The sequence below is a fragment of the Anoplophora glabripennis genome, unplaced genomic scaffold, assembly GCF_000390285.2.
Source record: "Anoplophora glabripennis isolate ALB-LARVAE unplaced genomic scaffold, Agla_2.0 scaffold555, whole genome shotgun sequence".
Classification (NCBI taxonomy): domain Eukaryota; kingdom Metazoa; phylum Arthropoda; class Insecta; order Coleoptera; family Cerambycidae; genus Anoplophora; species Anoplophora glabripennis.
The window spans coordinates 253,205-273,125 of NW_019416692.1; the positions used below are offsets into that span (position 1 = coordinate 253,205).

Consider the following 19,921-nt stretch of genomic DNA (forward strand, 5'->3'; position numbering starts at 1 on the left):
GATCCCAAAGATGTTTTGAAAATAATACATGATATTAAATCGAATGCAGCTGGCATTGATGGTATTTCTTTGTATATGATATGTGTCTTCCAGTTATATACGACTACATCACTCATTTGGTCAATTGCTGTATGGAAATTGGTTATTTTCTGTCAGCATGGAAAGAGTCACTGATGCCCCATTCCTAAAATCACTAATCCGACTACTTATAAAGATCTCCGTCCCATCTCTCTTTTACTTATTTTTAGTAAAATTCTAGAAAAAGTTGTTTATTTGCAGCTTGAAAAATATTTGGCAACCAACGACCTCCTTCCTAACCATCAGTTTGGATTTCGATCTGGCCATAGTACTTGTGCGGCTTTGTTAAATGTTTCTGATAATATTATTCGTGCTACAGACATACATAGAGCAGCTACGTTAATACTTCTGGACTATTTAAAAGCCTTCGATTTAGTTAATCATCCTTTATTGATATCAAAATTAAGTTATTATGATCTTGATAAAACTTCTTTACAATTTTTCAAACACTATTTAAGTAATCGTGTACAACGAATGAAAACTAATAGTGGGACATCTAATGCTATACCTGTAACGTCAGGCGTTCCTCGAGGGTCGATATTGGGACACCATCTGTTCATTATTTATACTACGCATTTAAAATATCACATCATTTTTTGTACAATTCAATGTTATGCTGATGATACCCAAATGTTATATCATTTTTACCCTTTACATGTAGAGCAAGCAAATGAGCAAATAAGCTCGGACCTTAAGTCACTCATTGAGTATAGTAAAAATCATAATTTGAAATTGAATGCTGAAAAATCATCGGCATTATTATACTGTTCTCTTAGTATTTATGACTACCTTATTTCCAACTTATGTATAAAATTAAACAGTTCCGATCTCACCTTTTCACAAGAAGCTAAAAATTTGGGTATAGTTTTCGACAATGAGTTGAATTTCAATAGTCATGTTAATTCACTTTTGAAAAAATCTTATGTTCGCCTGAAAGTTCATTTTGCAAATAGCAGTTTTATGAAGTTAGGAAAAAAATATGTGAAACTATGATACTACCTATTTTTTACTACTGTTTAATAATGTACTATCCTTTTTTAGATTATTATAATAAAGTGCGAATTCAAAAAGTGCAAAACACTTGCTGCCGGTTTATATTTAAATTACGTAAGTTCGATCATGTGACACATAAAATCAGAGAACTTAAATGGCTAAAATTTTATGAATACAGGAAGCTGGAACTTTTGACTTTCACATACAAGTTACTCGCAACCTCCTCACCAATTTATCTAAAGAACAAACTTATTACCCGAAATAATATTCATGAAGTTAATGTACGGAGCGCTCTCAGTCTTACCATGCCGCGACATCTTACAGCTGGATTTCAAAAGTCTTTTTCTCTATAGTTATAATTCTTTAGAAAGGTTTTTTAAAAAACTCTCACCAACTGCATTCCGCAGAAATTTAAAGAAATCCCTTGTTATTGGAGTGCCTGATGGCTCACTGGCACATGCACATGCTTTTCTCTAGTATTTCTTTTGCAAATTGATTTTTATAATTAACTTAATTAATTTTTTAATAATTAACTTAATTTGTTTTGTTTTAGTTAACAGTTTACTTTGTTTGTTTGTCCTTTTAAATATATAAAGTTATACTTCTTCTTCTGGATTTTAAAATACGTGATTGATCCTTTTTGTATGTAATACTTATCAAATTTCTCATTTGTGTCCCTAGGTTTAAGTGGAAGAGAAGATGAGGTTATAACTTCGCCTTTTGTACGAAATTTCTTTTTTATGTACAATAAAGACGATTTTATTATTTATTTTAAATACAGTTCGAGGCGTAATTTGACAGACAGACATGTATCATTTCAGCTGTAATGCCATTCAACAATAAAAGTGAATTCATGTTACATCTCGGCAAAATGTGACGCAGTAATCCCGCGTCTGTCTCAATTTCAATTGCGGCGTGTGTCTATATTTGGACAGAAGCTGAAATATTTCATTTAGAATTGTACCATAATCGACAGGAAACATAATTTTTAAAAGTTTCCGTATCTGTTTACCTTAAATTTGTTTTAACTTCTAGTTTTCCCTTTGTTTCAGGTGAGTTTCTAGCTTCGAGGCGGCGCTACAAGGAGGCAGCAAATATGTACGAAAAAGCAGCTGAACTCCGACCTGACGACCATGAACTAGCAGTAGCGGCGGCTACTGCGATGCGACAGGCCGTTAGATACCAGGATGCGGAGAGATGGTATCGAAAGGCCGTTTCCATCAAACCTACGGTAAGTAAACGAGGAAACGACTTCCATCTAACAAATATAACGAACAATATTTAACTGAAAAACGGCAAATATTTATGGGTAAGCAAGTTCGGGATACATGACCCTCTATTAAACTTGTCCCCTCACTCTAATTTCCGTGTCAAGCATAGATACTTGAGTTCTTGTATTAGATATTTAGTACTATATCAGAAACTGTTGCCATAGAGGTTCATAACTTTTTGTACAACTATTTGGTAGTTGTATAATATATTTTTTATATAAATAATTGAATACTATTTGAGTTGGCAATAAACCCACTTTAAGCTAAATTACGTTTAAATTAAAACCATCCACGAATCAAATTTTATAATTTTTAGATCATCTACAATATACAGTGTGTATCAGCCAAATGGAATAAATTCAATAATAAATAAATGGAAGCGTATTCGAAAAAACGCTCGGATAGAAAGAAAATTATTTGATTACAGAAATTCACTACAACACACTCAAAAACTATATATATTTATTTAAAAATCAAATGTTCGTTATTTGAAAAATTGCTCGGACACGTCGAATTATATTTTTAGTTGCGCATTTTCTGAAGCAATTCTCATTTATACAGGGTGGCCCAAAAAAAGTTATGAAATCAAGGCCAACTTTTTTAAACGGAAACCCCACTTTTTTGTATTTTTATTCAATTTTCCATGGAATTCTGATCATTTCTTATGTAACATAACCTATACCTATCTTTAACCGTTTTCGAGATAATGGCGTCTGAATATAGAATAAGGGAAATTTTCAAAAATTTCCCTGAGATTTACCCTGCGTTTTACTTTTCCATCTTAGATTTTTGTGGTTCACAGAAAGTTGCTTCAAATCAGAAAAATCCATAAGAAATAAGTGGTTCGGTGCTAAAAATTTGCAAAATAACCTGGCACGTAATTTAAATAGTGACATTTAACAAAATAATATTTTATACAATAAAATTATGGGTTTTTAATTGAATTATACCTAAATACCTCACTTATATTTTTTACATTCAAGTCATTGCGTCCTAATGATCAAAATAAATCACCGACTGATTTTTAAATAAATATATTCCATACTTTTGCCGCTCACTGTATAATACTAAAACCACTGGAAAAATCAATCACAAAAGTAAAACAAATACAAATTATATTATCTACTGAAACACTATTGAATTCATGTAACCTTTTACTGTTACTGTATAATTTACAGGAAGTTTAAACCAATACGCTATTGCGAGCGTAAAAAATATAATTAAATACATTTTATGTATACCGTCTGATATACACAAAAAATATGGAATATAATATATTATGGTGTAAAAAAGTAATTAAAAAGAAACTTCGAAAGCTATTTTAAAATATTAATAAAATGACACGCCACTAGAATTTAGACGGCTGTAATACCTGATGTATAACAATGTACGCACAATCGAACGGCAAAATTTTACCAGCAAAAATAAAAAAATTAACAATATAATAAGTTTTGTCACAGCCATTTTATTTTAAGGAATTCAATTATTGTTTTTATTATCGTTTTCATTTCCTGCTGTTGTTGAACGTAATTTTTTAAATGTTCTCATATAAAATCAAAAGGATTTTGTATTAAGATTGTATTGTGGCTATTCTATCGGTCTTCCTCATCTAATCCAGTGTACCTCTTGAACATTATTAATGTATTCTCCAACATTTTGTCCAAAATCATGGAGCGCGCCGTCATGCAAGAACCATACATTTGTCTTTATTATCATCTTTAAGAAGTTGAACCAGATCATATCGAAGAAAAATTAAATATTAAAAAATCTTCTATTACGTTTGGCAATATGAACGGTCAATACAACGTACAATTGTCGACAATCTCTGTCTAATTATCCAAAGAAAAACGGGCTAGATGTGATTACGGTCAACCGCATGTGGATTTTCGAGTTGGAATATTTGGATAGTATTTATCCCATTGTAAATAAACATAGTCTTTATGTGTAAAATCTAACTAGTAAAGGATAATGCACATTTATTAATGCTTGAATACGCTGTGCATGATACGGAGACAATTCTTCTTTCAGAATATATAAATATTTCAGTTTTTTTACTTCAATCTGTGATTTTTCAATAGAAAAATATTATGATTTATATTTGTATTTTATATAAATATTTATCTATTTAAAATCGTGTCGTCGAGTATGTTATCACTTCAGTTTTAATTAAAAATATCTATATGGTTTTAATTCTCTCTTTAATTTTCTCCCCCTTGGACTATTCGAAGAGGAAGAATATCAAGTTATATACAGTATGACCCAAATTGGAGTTAACAATATGAAAAGTTACATCAGGTTTTCTAAAATTTCTGCATTTGATTTATTCAAAATACCTCGACAAAAACAGCTGGTGCCGGTATGTAAGCTATTAAATTAACAACATAATAATAATAAAATGATTAAAACTTTTCCTATTTAACCTTCTTTCTATCTCTAACCGTTTCCGAGGTACTAATTCAGCCATCATCAAATTAAGATACAGTATATTTCAGTATTTCTAAGAAAAATAAAAAATTTCTTTTGAATTAACTTGTGTTAAAGCCGTTCTGTAAATATATTTGTTTATTGCCAATAAAACTATAATTTATTTGAGTATCTTCCCTAAGGATATAAGTTCCTGGAACCTTCCAGTCAAGATTCTTGGTAGTTAGCCTAATTTTTTTTAATATTCAGTAAATCCCTATCTATGGCAATTTAATAATTGTAGGACCAAGAACGATATTATTAAGAGTATGTTAGATAATATATTCGTGAAACTTTCTTCGGTGGTAAATATTACTGGCGCATTCGCCATTTTTTTTAAATTTAACAAGAGTGAAACAGAATTTTAAAGCGCAGCCAGAATATTTCTTCGCTTCTAGAAAAATGAAAACTGCTCTAATTTCTTTTACGTTACCTGAAAGTATATAACTTAAATTAAGCTGTTCTTGTATAAGGTGTAACTTAGGAGTTTATGTCAACCTATCTAATAAACGGTTTAGCTTTCGAGATGTTAGGTAGGGTATAACGCGTATAAAAAGGTTTTTTTTATATACAAAATAAATGCAATATAATATAAACTTACAGGGTTTTCTAGACATAAGTGCTGAATTTTAATTGCATGTATTTTTTATTTATATCTTTACTCATTAAAATAATAACAGGCCGCATATGGATTAAAAAAATATATCTAAATAACTTATTAAAATATTTTATGCACTGATTCATTCTTAAGGGGTTTACTGACTCCGTGCTAAAAATAATAAGCGCGACAAGATATTAACAGTTGTAATTGTTGTGTCATACCAAATAGGCGCACATTTGTTCAGGTTAACTGATCTTGTAAAGTTGAGCTTCACAATCGAGATTGTCAACGACCTAATCATTGAAGATTCACTTCTGGAGAATGTTGCAAATAATCCTGCAATTAGCACTCCTAAAAGACTTTACAACAGAATGTACCAACAAATTAAGTTAGTGGATTTTGAAAAAACAGCAGTTATACACGTACCATGTACAAAAAGTTCAATTTTTACGGTCTCACGATTATCATTACCGACAATATTTTTTTATCTGGGTATTGCGAAGATTTTCGGTAAGGTTTGGGTCGGAATAGTAAACCAATCGTTCATTGTACCTTACGTTATACCATATCAGATGGTAGAAGATTTTTACACATTTTTAAGAAATGAACCAAAAGATTTATTTAATGATTGGTCGAAATGGTCCAGTTATTGCATAAGAACAATCTGGAAATCCTAGAACAAAGTTTTTAATGCCTTGATGATAACAGAGGACCTTTTGAACATTTTTTGTTGTAACTTGATTTATAACGAAAATTTAAGATCATTTTAAAAATTGAGGTTTTTGAAAAAAAAAATTGTTGAACAAAAGTTGTTGCTTTAATGAGTTAAATATGCAGTTAAAATGTTGGTTCTTGTATTTATTATTATATTTATATATTCACAATGAATAGTTAATACTTTTTAATAATAGGATTATAATTTAGGATACAGGTTTGTAAAGTTATACAAAAAATCAAGTAATCATGAAAACTTATCTGAATTTTCTAGTACTTGAAATAGAACTACTTCACCTGACCTGACAATGGACTTGAGAATGGTACTTGAAGTACTGGTGATTACTTGAAAACCAAGTCAAACAGTGATTCTCTAGCTGGTACAGCAATTTTTATTTTTATAGAAGCAATACTATTTGGAAAATTTTCGTCGTAGTGGTAAAGTTTGGCTCATTCTGTAACGGACACCCTGTATAGTTTGTTTTGATAAAAATTTAGGAAATTTTTTAGAATTTTCATTATCGTAACACTTTTACAGTCATATTATTGGTAATAAATAATTAGAGTAATTTCTCGATTGTCCCTGTTTAAAACTTTCTAGTTTAAGATAAACTAACAAGAAACATTTTTTCTATGCAATTTTTTGAGCAATTAAAAAATTCAGGAGAAATGTTTAAAAAAACAGATGAAGCAATTAATTCATCATTTACCTATCAAGTCTGAGATATTGTTCAGAAATGTCAGTTTTACTCTCGTTTCCTCTAAACATTTGTAAGTCTATGTCCATAGAAACTTTTTTGCTAACGCTAGGATATCCTGTACCACGTTACATTTTAAAAATATTCCAGCACTTACTAAAACTTTCCTTAATTAGAATATGAAACGGTTCATCTCGGATTGATAGGCTTGTAGTCGACTGTAACAAATTCCTTTACAGGATTCTAACAGAACATTCTTTGCATGACTTAGGGAATAAATTTCATTAATGGCAATTTTAAACTATCCGATCGTGACTCGATGAAGGGAAATAATTATTGCGAAGTGCCTGTTTCAAGTTTCAATTTGAATCGGATTACTCAAACCGTAGCAGACGAACTCTGCAATGTAGGAGTATTTGCGATCGTCGGAAGTATTTTTAGTCTGAAAACAGTTCTGAAAGTACGAATTGATTTTATCGCCAGATTATGGGTCAAACTTACATTAATAGTTTCCACCGAGTTGCATTTGCTGTTGCATTATTGATTCGTGTATGCTTTGAAATTCGAAACCAATGATATTTGATTGAATACAAAAATATGACATTTAAATTAAATATTTATGCGATATTTACTTACGTATTCCAAGCCTGAATACCACATTGGTTAGAAAATAAAACTACTGTACTGACAAAGATAAATTAATTTTCTTTAACATAATTTACTTTACAGCGAGCAAAGAAAAGAAATGAATTATAATTTAATTTTTTCACATATGTACATTGAAAATATTTCTGTGAATGTCGCTCATAATTATATCTGGTGTCCCAAAATTCACGCAAAATTTTTGCCAACGAAAAAAGGCAACGTAACAGCTGACCGTTCGAGGCTATTAAAAATGGAGCGCTACACGAAAGAACAATGCGTTTTTACTTCTGAGCAATATTTTAAAAATAATGAATGTTTGGCAGTTCGCAATTTTCGTACAAAATATAGTGATTTAACTTAATTGAAATCAGGGAGACTGGATCAATTAGTAATCTTAAACACTCCGGCCTTCCTACAACAAGTCGTTGAATACAAAACATCGAAGCTCTTAGTGAGAGTGTTGCTGAGGGTCCTGAAACGTCAATTCGGCAACGTGGTCAATAATTGGACATTTCGAGAAGCTCTCTGAAGCGTATTCTCACGAAAGATTTGCATCTTCATGTTTACAAAGTTTAATTGACTCAAAAACTGTAGCCTACTGACCAAGCAGAGCGAAGAGAGTTCGTTGAATGCATTATGGAACAAGTGGATGCTAATTTGTCGCATTTGGGGTTCAAAAAATGCACGAGTGGTTGTTAAGAAACGAATACATCCACAACATGTCCTTGATGCGGATTTTGGGATAATTCAAATAACTTTGATCGAGAAGGGAGGAACTATCTCAGACACAAACTTAATTGTGTCGGTCTGTACGAGAATCGGATTTTGATATCAATAATGACTCCTTTTCTCACAGATCATGGGAATCTAAATGTTAACACCTTAATACCTTTTTTATAATAACGTTATAAATCGTATTTCATGGCCAGCATGGGGTAAAGGTTAGGCGAACAGCCTAACCTTTACCCCATAGATCACATATGGACTTTTTTCTTTAAATATGCATTTATGCTCAACGTCAGCCACAATAAACAAATTATTAGAAGGAACTATAACATAGAAGAATGGCCACCATAAAACGTAAATGATAATTGTATCAATATTAGGAATTAATACCATTTTAAGAATTAACAAGGAGTAGAAGACCACATAAAGCAACTATATTCAGGCTCCAATTTTGTCGGGCCATAGAAGAGAATTTTTTCAGAAACTAAAATGCAACAATTTAAACAAGAACTGCAAAAACATGATTGGGCTGATGTTTATTGCGTGGAAGACCCAAATAAAACATTTAACACATTTGTAAGTACATTTAAAAATATTATAAATATACTTTTTCCGGTAAAAACTTTGAGAGAAATGAAAAAATCAAACACTGGATCACCCAAGGCATAAAGATATCTTGCAGAAATAAAAGAAATATGTATGTACTAAAAAGGAATCGCGAAATATCTACTGAAATATATAAACAGTATTGCAGTATTCTCAAAAAAGTCATATACACGGCAAAAACATAGGCACATATATCATATATTGAGAAAACAAAAAACAAAGGAAAAGCCATTTGGAATTTGGTGAAAACTTTTAGTGGAACAAAAACTAAAAACGACGGTTCAATATTAAAAAATATTGATACTGATGAAAAAAATAAAATAAAAAAGTTTTGAACAATGTAAATAACTTCTTTGCAAATCAAGGCGATCAAGTCAATCACATCAATCATATTAATGTTGAAAAAGACATTCAATTTTCCGATAACATCATATCTTTACTTCCGACCGACCCAAATGAGATCTAGAATGTAATTATGAGTTTAAAAAACACTAATTCTGCAGCGGAAGATGAAATACCAGTAAAATTACTTAAATTGACAGCGGCTGAAATATCAATTCCACTAGCATACATAATTAATTTAACATTAAAAACAGAAATTTTTCCTGAAAATCTTAAAATTGCCCATGTTAAGGCCGTGTATAAAAAAGGTGAAAAAAGTCTAATGAACAACTATCAGCCTATTGCATTACTGTCAAATATAAGCAAAGTTTTTGAAAAAATAATCTATAACAGAATATTACATTTTTTGGAATGTCATGATCTGCTTACAGATGCACAAAACGGGTTTAGGAAAAATAAAACAACAACTAGGGCTATATATCAGGCATTGTGTGAAATTACAAGATTATTAAATGAAAAAAACAGTACCATGGCTGTATGCTTGGATTTATCCAAAGCGTTTGATTCTGTGGATCATGACATTCTAAATAAAAAGATTCAAATGTATGGCATTCGAGGTGTTGCCTCAGAATTGATAAAATCTTACCTGCTGAATAGGAAGCAGTGTGTTGTAGAAACGGACGATACTGGCGCTCTCATAAAATCAAACGTAGTATTAATAGAAAGGGGTGTACCTCAGGGGTCGATATTGGGTCCTTTGTTGTATATTTTATACACAAATGACCTGCCCTCAACAGTTGATGTAAAAACTATTATGTATGCTGATGATACATCTATAATAATCGGTAATAAAAATAAGGAATACCTAAAACAAATGGTGACCGCCACATTGGATTCCCTGGGAGACTATTTCTATAAAAATAATTTAAAATTAAATAAAGAAAAAACACAAATAATCAACTTTACATACAAAAAGGAGGATAATGAGATTATACATACTACTGGCAATGACATCATAACATCTATGAATAGCACCTCCTTTTTGGGGGTAAAGATTGATTCACGTTTGAACTGGAAAACCCATGTAGACCATGTTGGTCAAAAGATCGCTAAATACTGTTATGCTCTAAAAGTAATAGCTCAAAATATTAATATTCCTACAGCATTTATAGCATACCATGCATATGTTCAATCTCAAATAAAATATGGAATTGTCTTCTGGGGAAACTCTAGTGATGCTATCGATTTATTTGTACTACAAAAGAGATGCATTAGAAATATTCTAAACATGAAACAGACAGATAGCTGTAAACAAATTTTTATTGAAAAAAGAATACTTACCTTAGTGAGCTTATACATATATGAAGTAATTATATTTGTTAAGCAAAATATAAACTTATTCGCAGATTTTAACTTATCTCATTTATATGATACCAGAAACAAAAATACATTAGTGACTGAAAATATAGTAAAATATAGTTATATTCAAAGGAATGTCCCATATTCATTACTAAAAATTTATAATAAATTACCTCTAGATATAAGAAATTTATCGTGCAAAGATATTAGGGTAAAATTAAATAAAATTCTTTTAGACAAAGCATATTATACTTTAAAGGAATTCTTTGAAGATAATATATATTGATTTATTGTCATTATACTATGTATGTATGTATCAGTGCATAAATTGTGTTATTTTGTTCGTGTTTACTTATCAGCAATGTTAGTATTGGTGTGCATCTTGTTTTATATTTAATATTACTTCTTATATTTAAATATTTAACTTTTTTACTATTTTTTACTACATATTGACGAGTTCTACACCCTAAGGGTATTTTGTAATTCTTATGCAAAGTGAACTAATAAAGATTTTACTTACTTACTTACTTACTTACTTACTTACTTACTTACTTACTTACTTACTTACATAATCGTATAAATTTTCACTTATAAGATTGCATGAGAAGTTTGATGCATAACACCGACTGAAAATGACAATAATTATTCAGGGAAAACATCCAGAATATGCCTAGTGTTAGCTTGTATAGATGAATAAAGTGCTGAAATTTTTTAACATTTCTAGGTCCGTAATTATCTAAATTAAGAGGACAGTTTTATATATTTTTGGTATTGACATGTTACTTGTCCGATTTGCTTACTTTGTGAAATTCTATGTAGTCTTAAGGGGAAATATTTTAAAAAGTCAGTAAAGCACATAATATGCGGCATTGGCAACTGAAATGCAGGGCTACTAGCATGAACTGTAAATAATAAATAAGTATAAGTAAATTTTGTGAATCATAATGCGTTCTTGAAATATTTAAAAAAGTCTATCTTTAAAGAAAAGAAAAATGAAAAACCATATCTCGAAAAGGGTGGTTCCGACAAAAGATCCATACTGTTTTTTTTATTTTTACCTGAGAAATGTCCCCTTAAAGTTTATGCACTTCCTTGTAAGACACCTAAGTTTATCTCAGACATTCTAACAGATTGTTTTATTTATTTTTTATTATTGTGTGAAAAAGTATTTATATTGTTTTTATTATCATACGAAAAAATTTATGGTCATTTATATTCATTTAATATGTATGTATACAACCTGTAAACATTTTTCTCTGATTAAAATCAAATATTACAAACTAATTTTTAAACCTGTATGTATTTAAAAAGAGTGCGTATGCGTGCCATTTATGTCATAAATTAGAAATATTCACCCAGTTCTGCTTTTAGGAGCACGGATATAGGTAAGAGAGTTATAATAGTCCGATCTAGGAACTGCTTCTTTTGTTAATAATAATATACCCATTTCATGGCTACGCCAATAAATTATATTTTGATGAAAATGAGAAATTGTTTCTCATTTATGAAGAAGCTACGTTTATCTAAAAATAGCCTTCCAGTCATTTACTGATTAGTTTTCTAAACTGTAGTGTGGTAATACAATGTTTTGTCGTTATAATAAATGTGGCAAGCCAGACTTTTCAGTTAGAAAATATATTTCACAATATCTACACACGGCGTTGATATGGAGAAAAAATATATGAGAGATATTGAGCTGAAACCTGGGCTAAAACGAAAGTTAAGTAAAAGTAATATAAGATTTTTTATTAAAAGATTTTCATTTAATATGAAAACTTTTTAGGGAAAACTTTCCAATTATCTCCGAATTTGTTATTTTAGGAACGTTCGGGAAACAATTTTTTATAAATACAATAATAAGTTTTGAGACAGATTCTGGTTTAGCCTTAACGTGAAAAACAAATATATCATAGAGTGATTCCCACCAGAACTTAATATTATCAATATGTCAAAAAGTACTTTAAAAATATTAACATTTGGTTGGTATCTGATAATACTCGTGGACCAACACAAGTAAAATCTTTGCATGCTTATGATACCACAGATCATATCATGAAGTCGGTACTTCATGTGTATAGAATTCCATATGATGTAGTATTTTGAAATGCTACTTTTCTTATTTATTAGTTAACTATGATTAATGTATGATAATTATTAATTACGCTACTTTTAATTTAGTTTTTCTATATTGTATATTTATGTTTTATGTCATATTTTACTTTTTTCGGATTGCTGTTACACACTCTTCTGTTTTACCGACATCGACTTGTCCTAGTTGCTGCTATTAACAATATCGTCAAGTATTCGATACTATAGACAACCAACACACTACTTCTAAAATCGTTGAAATTAGATCCACAAAAAGTGTCCTCTAGATCTCCTCAGAAAATAACATCTAGTGGCAGAGACGGACGGGTTTTGATGAAGTGAAAAGCAATAGGTGGATCGTGATTAATTTTACGGTTTTCCATTTTCATGGGATTTGAAAAACCACCTTTTAGTACTATGTACTATGAATAAGCGACGCTCTTAGCCCATATTTTAATAATGTTATCAGTTTTGTTTATAACAGTACAACCCATCAAAATAGTTATGTTAAAACCATCCAATTTTTTTAATTTATTACTAAACTTTATATAATATTTTTTTTCTACTCAATTCATTTACAACTAGGTGATTATTTCGGGAGTTGAAATAAATAGTGTTACATTTTATCTACTTCACAATTATGAATTTCGTAACTTGGCAAAATCGAGAGTACTCAACAGATTTCATGTGAAGTTACATGGCGCCCAGTCCAACCTACCTTAATGATACCAAAAAGTTATTACAATCCCTAGTATTCTTTGACAAAAAGCTGCTGTACGCTAGTGTCGGGTCCCAGATGATAATTTTTATTTAGTCTAAAGGGACCCTGCAATATTGAATGACATATTTTTAATTCTTTGCATTTTCTTAAGAAAATCTCAAACATGAACGGCTTCAGAGAAACTTCTTTAGATTTTTTTCATCGAAAATTAAATTATTAATATAAAGGCGGAACTATAGTGTAAGTAGTTTCCTGAAAATTGCACTTCATAGAAATTGTAGGAGCTGACTATGCCGAGAAGTATATTTAAAAAATTAATGTATAACAATCAAGTTGACCGTGAAATCACAAGGAATATTCATATAAAGGTCAAAACTTCGACATATATGTCGCAGCTTATAGCATACTACCTATGTCCAAACCACAAACACGTCAACAAAAGCGTACTTGCAAGGAATCTTTCAAATTGTTAATAACCTCAAGAGTTCAGTCACGCAATGACCGATGTTTCCAATTATAAAACACTAAACACTTTACGTTGACCTTCGTGCTGTGGTTTAAAATTGATTATTCTGTAATTGCAGAAAATACGGAAATATGGATCACTCGTATGCAGCTTCAGAGTAGGTTTTATAAAGATTTTTTTGACTTTAAAGACTTCAATGGAGTAATTCTTAATTAGTCTAACTACTTCAATTCATTAACTTTGAAACAAAATTCTAAATTGAGTATTTTTTTTTAGAAAAGGGGTCTAACTAGAATAAACATATTTCTAAATGTACGTATTACAGATTTCTTTAATCATAGGTTACTATGAAAGAAAAACACAAAATTTCTATATTTATTTATTTATTTATTTATTTAAGAATTCCTTGCCTTACAGGTAGAAACCCAATTACAAAGCAAGATGACAAATCAAGTTTCATGTTAGACATACAGGGTAAAAAGTTATTAACTAAATTTTCGGCAAAATTGGTNTTATCTTGTTATTGTTACACTTTGTTTTAGTTAAATACAGTTACTTTCGGAAATACGTCGTTTTCAAAACTTCCCGCTCCCATGGTCCACCTTGTATAATATTTTTTATCTACTCAGTTCATTTACAACTAGGTGATTATTTTGGGAATTGAAATAAATAGTGTTACATTTTATCTACTTCACGATTTTGAATTTCGTAACTTGGCAAAATCGAGAGTACTCAACACATTTCATGTGAAGTTACATGACGCCCAGTCCAACCTACCTTAATGATACCAAAAAGTTATTACAATCCATGTCCCTAATGCTCTTTGACGAAAAGCTGCCATACGCTAGTATCGAGTCCCAGATGATAATCTTTTTTTTAGTGTAAAGGGACCCTGCAATATTGAATGACATTTTTTTAATTCTTTGCATTTTCTTAAGAAAATCTCAAACATGAACGGCTTCAGAGAAACTTCTTTAGATTTTTTTCATCGAAAATTAAATTATTAATATAAAGGCGGAACTATAGTGTAAGTAGTTTCCTGAAAATTGCACTTCATAGAAATTGTAGGAGCTGACTATGCCGAGAAGTATATTTAAAAAATTAATGTATAACAATCAAGTTGACCGTGAAATCACAAGGAATATTCATATAAAGGTCAAAACTTCGACATATATGTCGCAGCTTATAGCATACTACCTATGTCCAAACCACAAACACGTCAACAAAAGCGTACTTGCAAGGAATCTTTCAAATTGTTAATAACCTCAAGAGTTCAGTCACGCAATGACCGATGTTTCCAATTATAAAACACTAAACACTTTACGTTGACCTTCGTGCTGTGGTTTAAAATTGATTATTCTGTAATTGCAGAAAATACGGAAATATGGATCACTCGTATGCAGCTTCAGAGTAGGTTTTATAAAGATTTTTTTGACTTTAAAGACTTCAATGCAGTGATTCTTAATTAGTCTAACTACTTCAATCATTCATTAACTTTGAAACAAAATTCTAAATTAAGTATTTTTTTTGAGAAAAGGGGTTTAACTAGAATAAACATATTTCTAAATGTACGTATTACAGATTTCTTTAATCATAGGTTACTATGAAAGAAAAACACAAAATTTCTATATTTATTTATTTATTTATTTATTTAAGAATTCCTTGCCTTACAGGTAGAAACCCAATTACAAAGCAAGATGACAAATCAAGTTTCATGTTAGACATACAGGGTAAAAAGTTATTAACTAAATTTTCGGTAAAATTGGTCGTAAGTGGCGCCCTCTATGAGCAACGCTGAATTGCAACACGCATCTTATTCGTCGCTTAAAAAAATATAGTTTCATAAATTTTCAAGTTCCTAACCTAGATATTTTCAGAATAATCGCAAAAAAACGATTTAAAATTTTAACTTTCAACACCCTGTATTTCCGAAACTATCAACTTTCGAATAAGGCATGTTTGCGCCAATGGTCACCATTTCACGTGTAGTATCTTCAACTTTCGATTTTCCCATTGTTAGTGAATCACCCTGTATACGTGGCATGCTTATGCATATTATGATGATTACAACTTTTACAACTTTTTGAATCGTTATATCTCAGAAACGGTGGCCCTTAGAAAAAAAGTATTGATACATTTTTTATAGATAATTTCTATCTACAATTTTTTTCCGAGGTAATTTTATGGTAAAACTTGCCATTTAGCTGAAAATCGCGAAAAATCCATTTTTTTACCTTTGACATCGAGTAAATTTTTTTCCGAGTACCGGAACGATGAGGAATTTTAATATGTTATTTTTAATTATGTTTTAAACAATTTTACTCACTTTCAGCTTGTTGTAAATTTATGTACCGTCACTTTTATTTTTTGGTCTAATTTGACCTGACTATAAGGTACTATGGACCAGAATATGACAGTTTTCAAGTTATTATCAATTTTCGAATATAATTGAGTAATACAAGTGATTTTTGAAAACCGAATAACTGCGACATTTAGCTTTATTTATTAATGAAATTTGGCATGGATAATTTAAAAGCAATGGAATTCAACCAGTTTATGTCAAATTTACAAAAATTCATACAGAGTGTTTAAGAACGTGTGACCAATATTGTGACGTAAAGTTGAATTTACTCAAATATTGCAAATGGTACAGCCTGTATATTATTACATTAGTGGGTGCAGAATTACTTTAAAATGATACTATAGTTCTCTATACCCAAAGTTAACAGTTCTTGTGTAAATTGGAAATTATTGATCTTAACAGAAAAATGTACGGTGGATGTAATGCACTAAAGTATTGAATAATAAACGATGTGTGATTAATGAACTGTAATTTTTATTATCGTTATACCTTCATCAAAAACAATAATTCAGTATATTAAATTAAGAAGGTCGATGCTTTAAATAAGAATAATAAATTTTTCGGTGTTGCAATCAATAATTTCCAATTTACATAAGAACTGTTAACTTTGGATATAGGGAGCTATAGTATCATTTTAAAGTAAATTTAATTCTGCATCCATTACTGTAATAATATACAGGGTGTGCCATTTCAAATTTTTCAGTAAATTCAACTTCACAATATTGGCCACACGTTTTTAAACAATCTGTATGAATTTTTGTAAATTTGGCATAAACTGGTTGTATTCCATTGCTTTTAAATTATCCATGCCAAATTCATTAATAAACAAAGCAAAATGTCGGAATTATTTTATTTTAAAAAATCACTTACATCCCTCAATTTTTTTTTCGAAAATTAGTAATAACTTGAGAACTGTCACATTTTAGCCCATAGTACCTTATAAGAAAATAGTCTAGAATTTGCCATAGAACTAAAACATGCATAAATATACATGGTGTTCCAATTGAAATAACATGATTTCCGGTATAACCGGAAGTGAGAGAAAGTTGACACTACTTTCATTGAATAGATCTTTTTGGAACACCCCAGTATACAAATTTTCAGATTTCAATTTTGACTACTTTTTGAGATTATCCTACTGGGCCCTCTTCGTGATACATCCTGTATAGCTGTTTGAAATCAGCGAACAATTAAAATCTGTTATCTGTAAATAACATAAAGACACGACAACTTCTATGAACTGCAGATGGAATGAAATTCAGAAGCTTGTCCGTATTATGGAAAATATTTAGCTTCAGGTGCCAACTATACATACATATATAAAAATAAAATTATGTTAATTTTTGNAATTAATTATTTATTTATTTATTTAAGAATTCCTTGCCTTACAGGTAGAAACCCAATTACAAAGCAAGATGACAAGAAAATAAAAGAAAAAGCACAAGTCTATACATAAGTTAACAATACAAGAAAATAGCAATAAAAATGCTGAATAACGCAGATTATGATGAAAAAAGGAAAAGGAGAGTTTTCAATGAATCAATCACTGGAAACGGCTGACAGAGTACTGCTAAAAATTTCAAAATTTAATTGACACTTACATACATCACACATTAAATACCTATAACGGAGAGAATTTTAAAGCTTTCGTTCTCGGTGTAGGTAAATAAAAGACATTAAAATACCTTTGAATTGTTCTGGGTATATACAAATTTAATCTTGATAAAATATCAAAGTTAGAGTGTATTAATAAAAATCATTGAAAAATTAAAGATTTAACAGCAAGAAAATGCCAAGTTTCTAATTTCGTAAAGGACGATATTAGAGACTGATATAAAAAGTGAGTATTGGTTCTGAAATCCCAAAATAATAATTTCACAAACACGACATATTACTCTTCATTACATCGTTAATCAAGACTACGTAACATTTTTTAATTTCTTTAGATTTAGCACGCCATAGAAAAACGGTTTTCTCCAGTCCTCAACGCTTTATCACTCAATTTAAAATATGACTATGACACCTAGCTATAACTAAAAACAATAAAGAATTCAACGAAAAGTGGGATGACACAGAATTTTTTAAATACGTCCTCTACGTACCCTACAGTTGATTTCGTTGCAACGAAATATGAATAGACTTATTCTTACGATGATATTATAAGTGACAAGATGATTTAATCAAGCTCTACATAATATTCTCTCCCTGGTCATATAGAAAACCGAAAAGGATACCTAAATTCTAAAATGTTGTGTTGACGAAACGAATTCATATTGGAAAATAAAAGATTTCAATAAAATGATACTGTTCCTCAACGCGGTTAATCGTATAAACAATTTTCTAAAAATGAGTGCCTAGAGATCTGAACGTAAATATATTTTTTTAAATATAAAGAATACTATCACTTCCTGAAAGTTCGTTTTGAATTATAAGTGCCCTAGAGGTATTTTCATATTCCTCCATGACGGCTGTATGAAATGTGTGTTTTCGTATCACGTATTCAAAAAAATAGGTGCAATACTTGCATGTTACCAACAGTCAGATTTCAAGATCAACTGTTCTTTATGGGGTAAATACAAATCAAACGTAACCCATGGATACATAAAAATATACATATATACGGCACAACAACTTGATAGAGCATATAAATAATTCTCGCTTGCGAATTCGCTAGAGGACTGGAATGTTTATAAAAAGAAAAGAAATTAAGTTGGATTAACTATAAGGATTAACATAGATAAGAAAGGGAATAGTAAAAAGATGTGGAAAACTTTGAAGGAATTAGTGTCCAAATCAAGGGGAGAAGGATGTGATTTTGGAAAAATTTCGTTTGCGAATGATGTAGGAATCATAGAAGATAACTTTAATAATTATTATTCACAGAGTATAAAAGATATTGCGGAGAGTATTGTCAATGATGGTTATGATGAAGATGCTATTCCTTCTGTACATAGGGAATTTTCAGAATTTCGTACAATTTCATTGAATAAACTCAGTAAAGTGGTAATGGGTTTGAAAAATAAGTCAACATCTGATGAAGATATTACGATAAAGCTGCTTAAATATATTTTTATAGTAGCAGGCTATCCGTTACTATATATAATAAATACATCATTAGCTACGGGTGTCGCGCCTGAGGATTTGAAAATTAGTGTTATAGTTTCAGTGCCTAAAATAGGATCTCTCGAACAACCAGCCGATTTTAGACCAATCAATTTACTACCGGTTATAGAAAAAATACTTAAAATTGTAGTGTGTGAACAACTTAGGAAATACTGTGAAGACAATAAAATAATTTTTAAGGGCCAATCAGGTTTCCGGGAAAAACATTCCTGTGAGTCGGCATTGCAGCTAGTGTGTGCTAGTTGGAGAAAAGATATCGACGATGGTAAAGTGATCTTGAGGGTATTTGTGGACTTATAACGCGCCTTTGAGACAATTGATCGTATGAGGTTGTTTAAGAAACTTGGTGTGGTTGTTATTAAAGGCAAACCATTAGAATGGCTGCATATTTATTTGTGTAATCGTTAACATTATACAAAGATTAAAGGGAAAAGGTCAAAGAAAGTTACAAGCGATATTGGAGTGCCCCACGGAAGTGTCCTTGGACCATTATTATTCATTATTTATATGAACGATGTATGTGAGATTTTGGATAAGAGTCTAATAAATTTATTTGCAGATGACACATTGATATCAGGCAGAAGTAACTAATGTAATGAACAACAAGCTTGGCAAGTTACATAAGTGGTTGTGCAATAATAAACTTAAATTAAATGCTACAAAGA

General features: G+C 30.4%; 1 protein-coding gene across 1 annotated transcript in view; it reads left to right on the plus strand.

The window, feature by feature from the left end:
- The window catches only part of LOC108912086 (transmembrane and TPR repeat-containing protein CG4341-like), a 129,113-nt gene that overhangs the window by 99,332 nt on the left and 9,860 nt on the right, over positions 1 to 19,921 (plus strand). Inside the window, exon 5 of the mRNA XM_023455244.1 lies at positions 2,124 to 2,302. Within this exon, the coding sequence (XP_023311012.1) occupies positions 2,124 to 2,302 (179 nt within the window). The remainder of the gene's footprint in view (positions 1 to 2,123; positions 2,303 to 19,921) is intronic.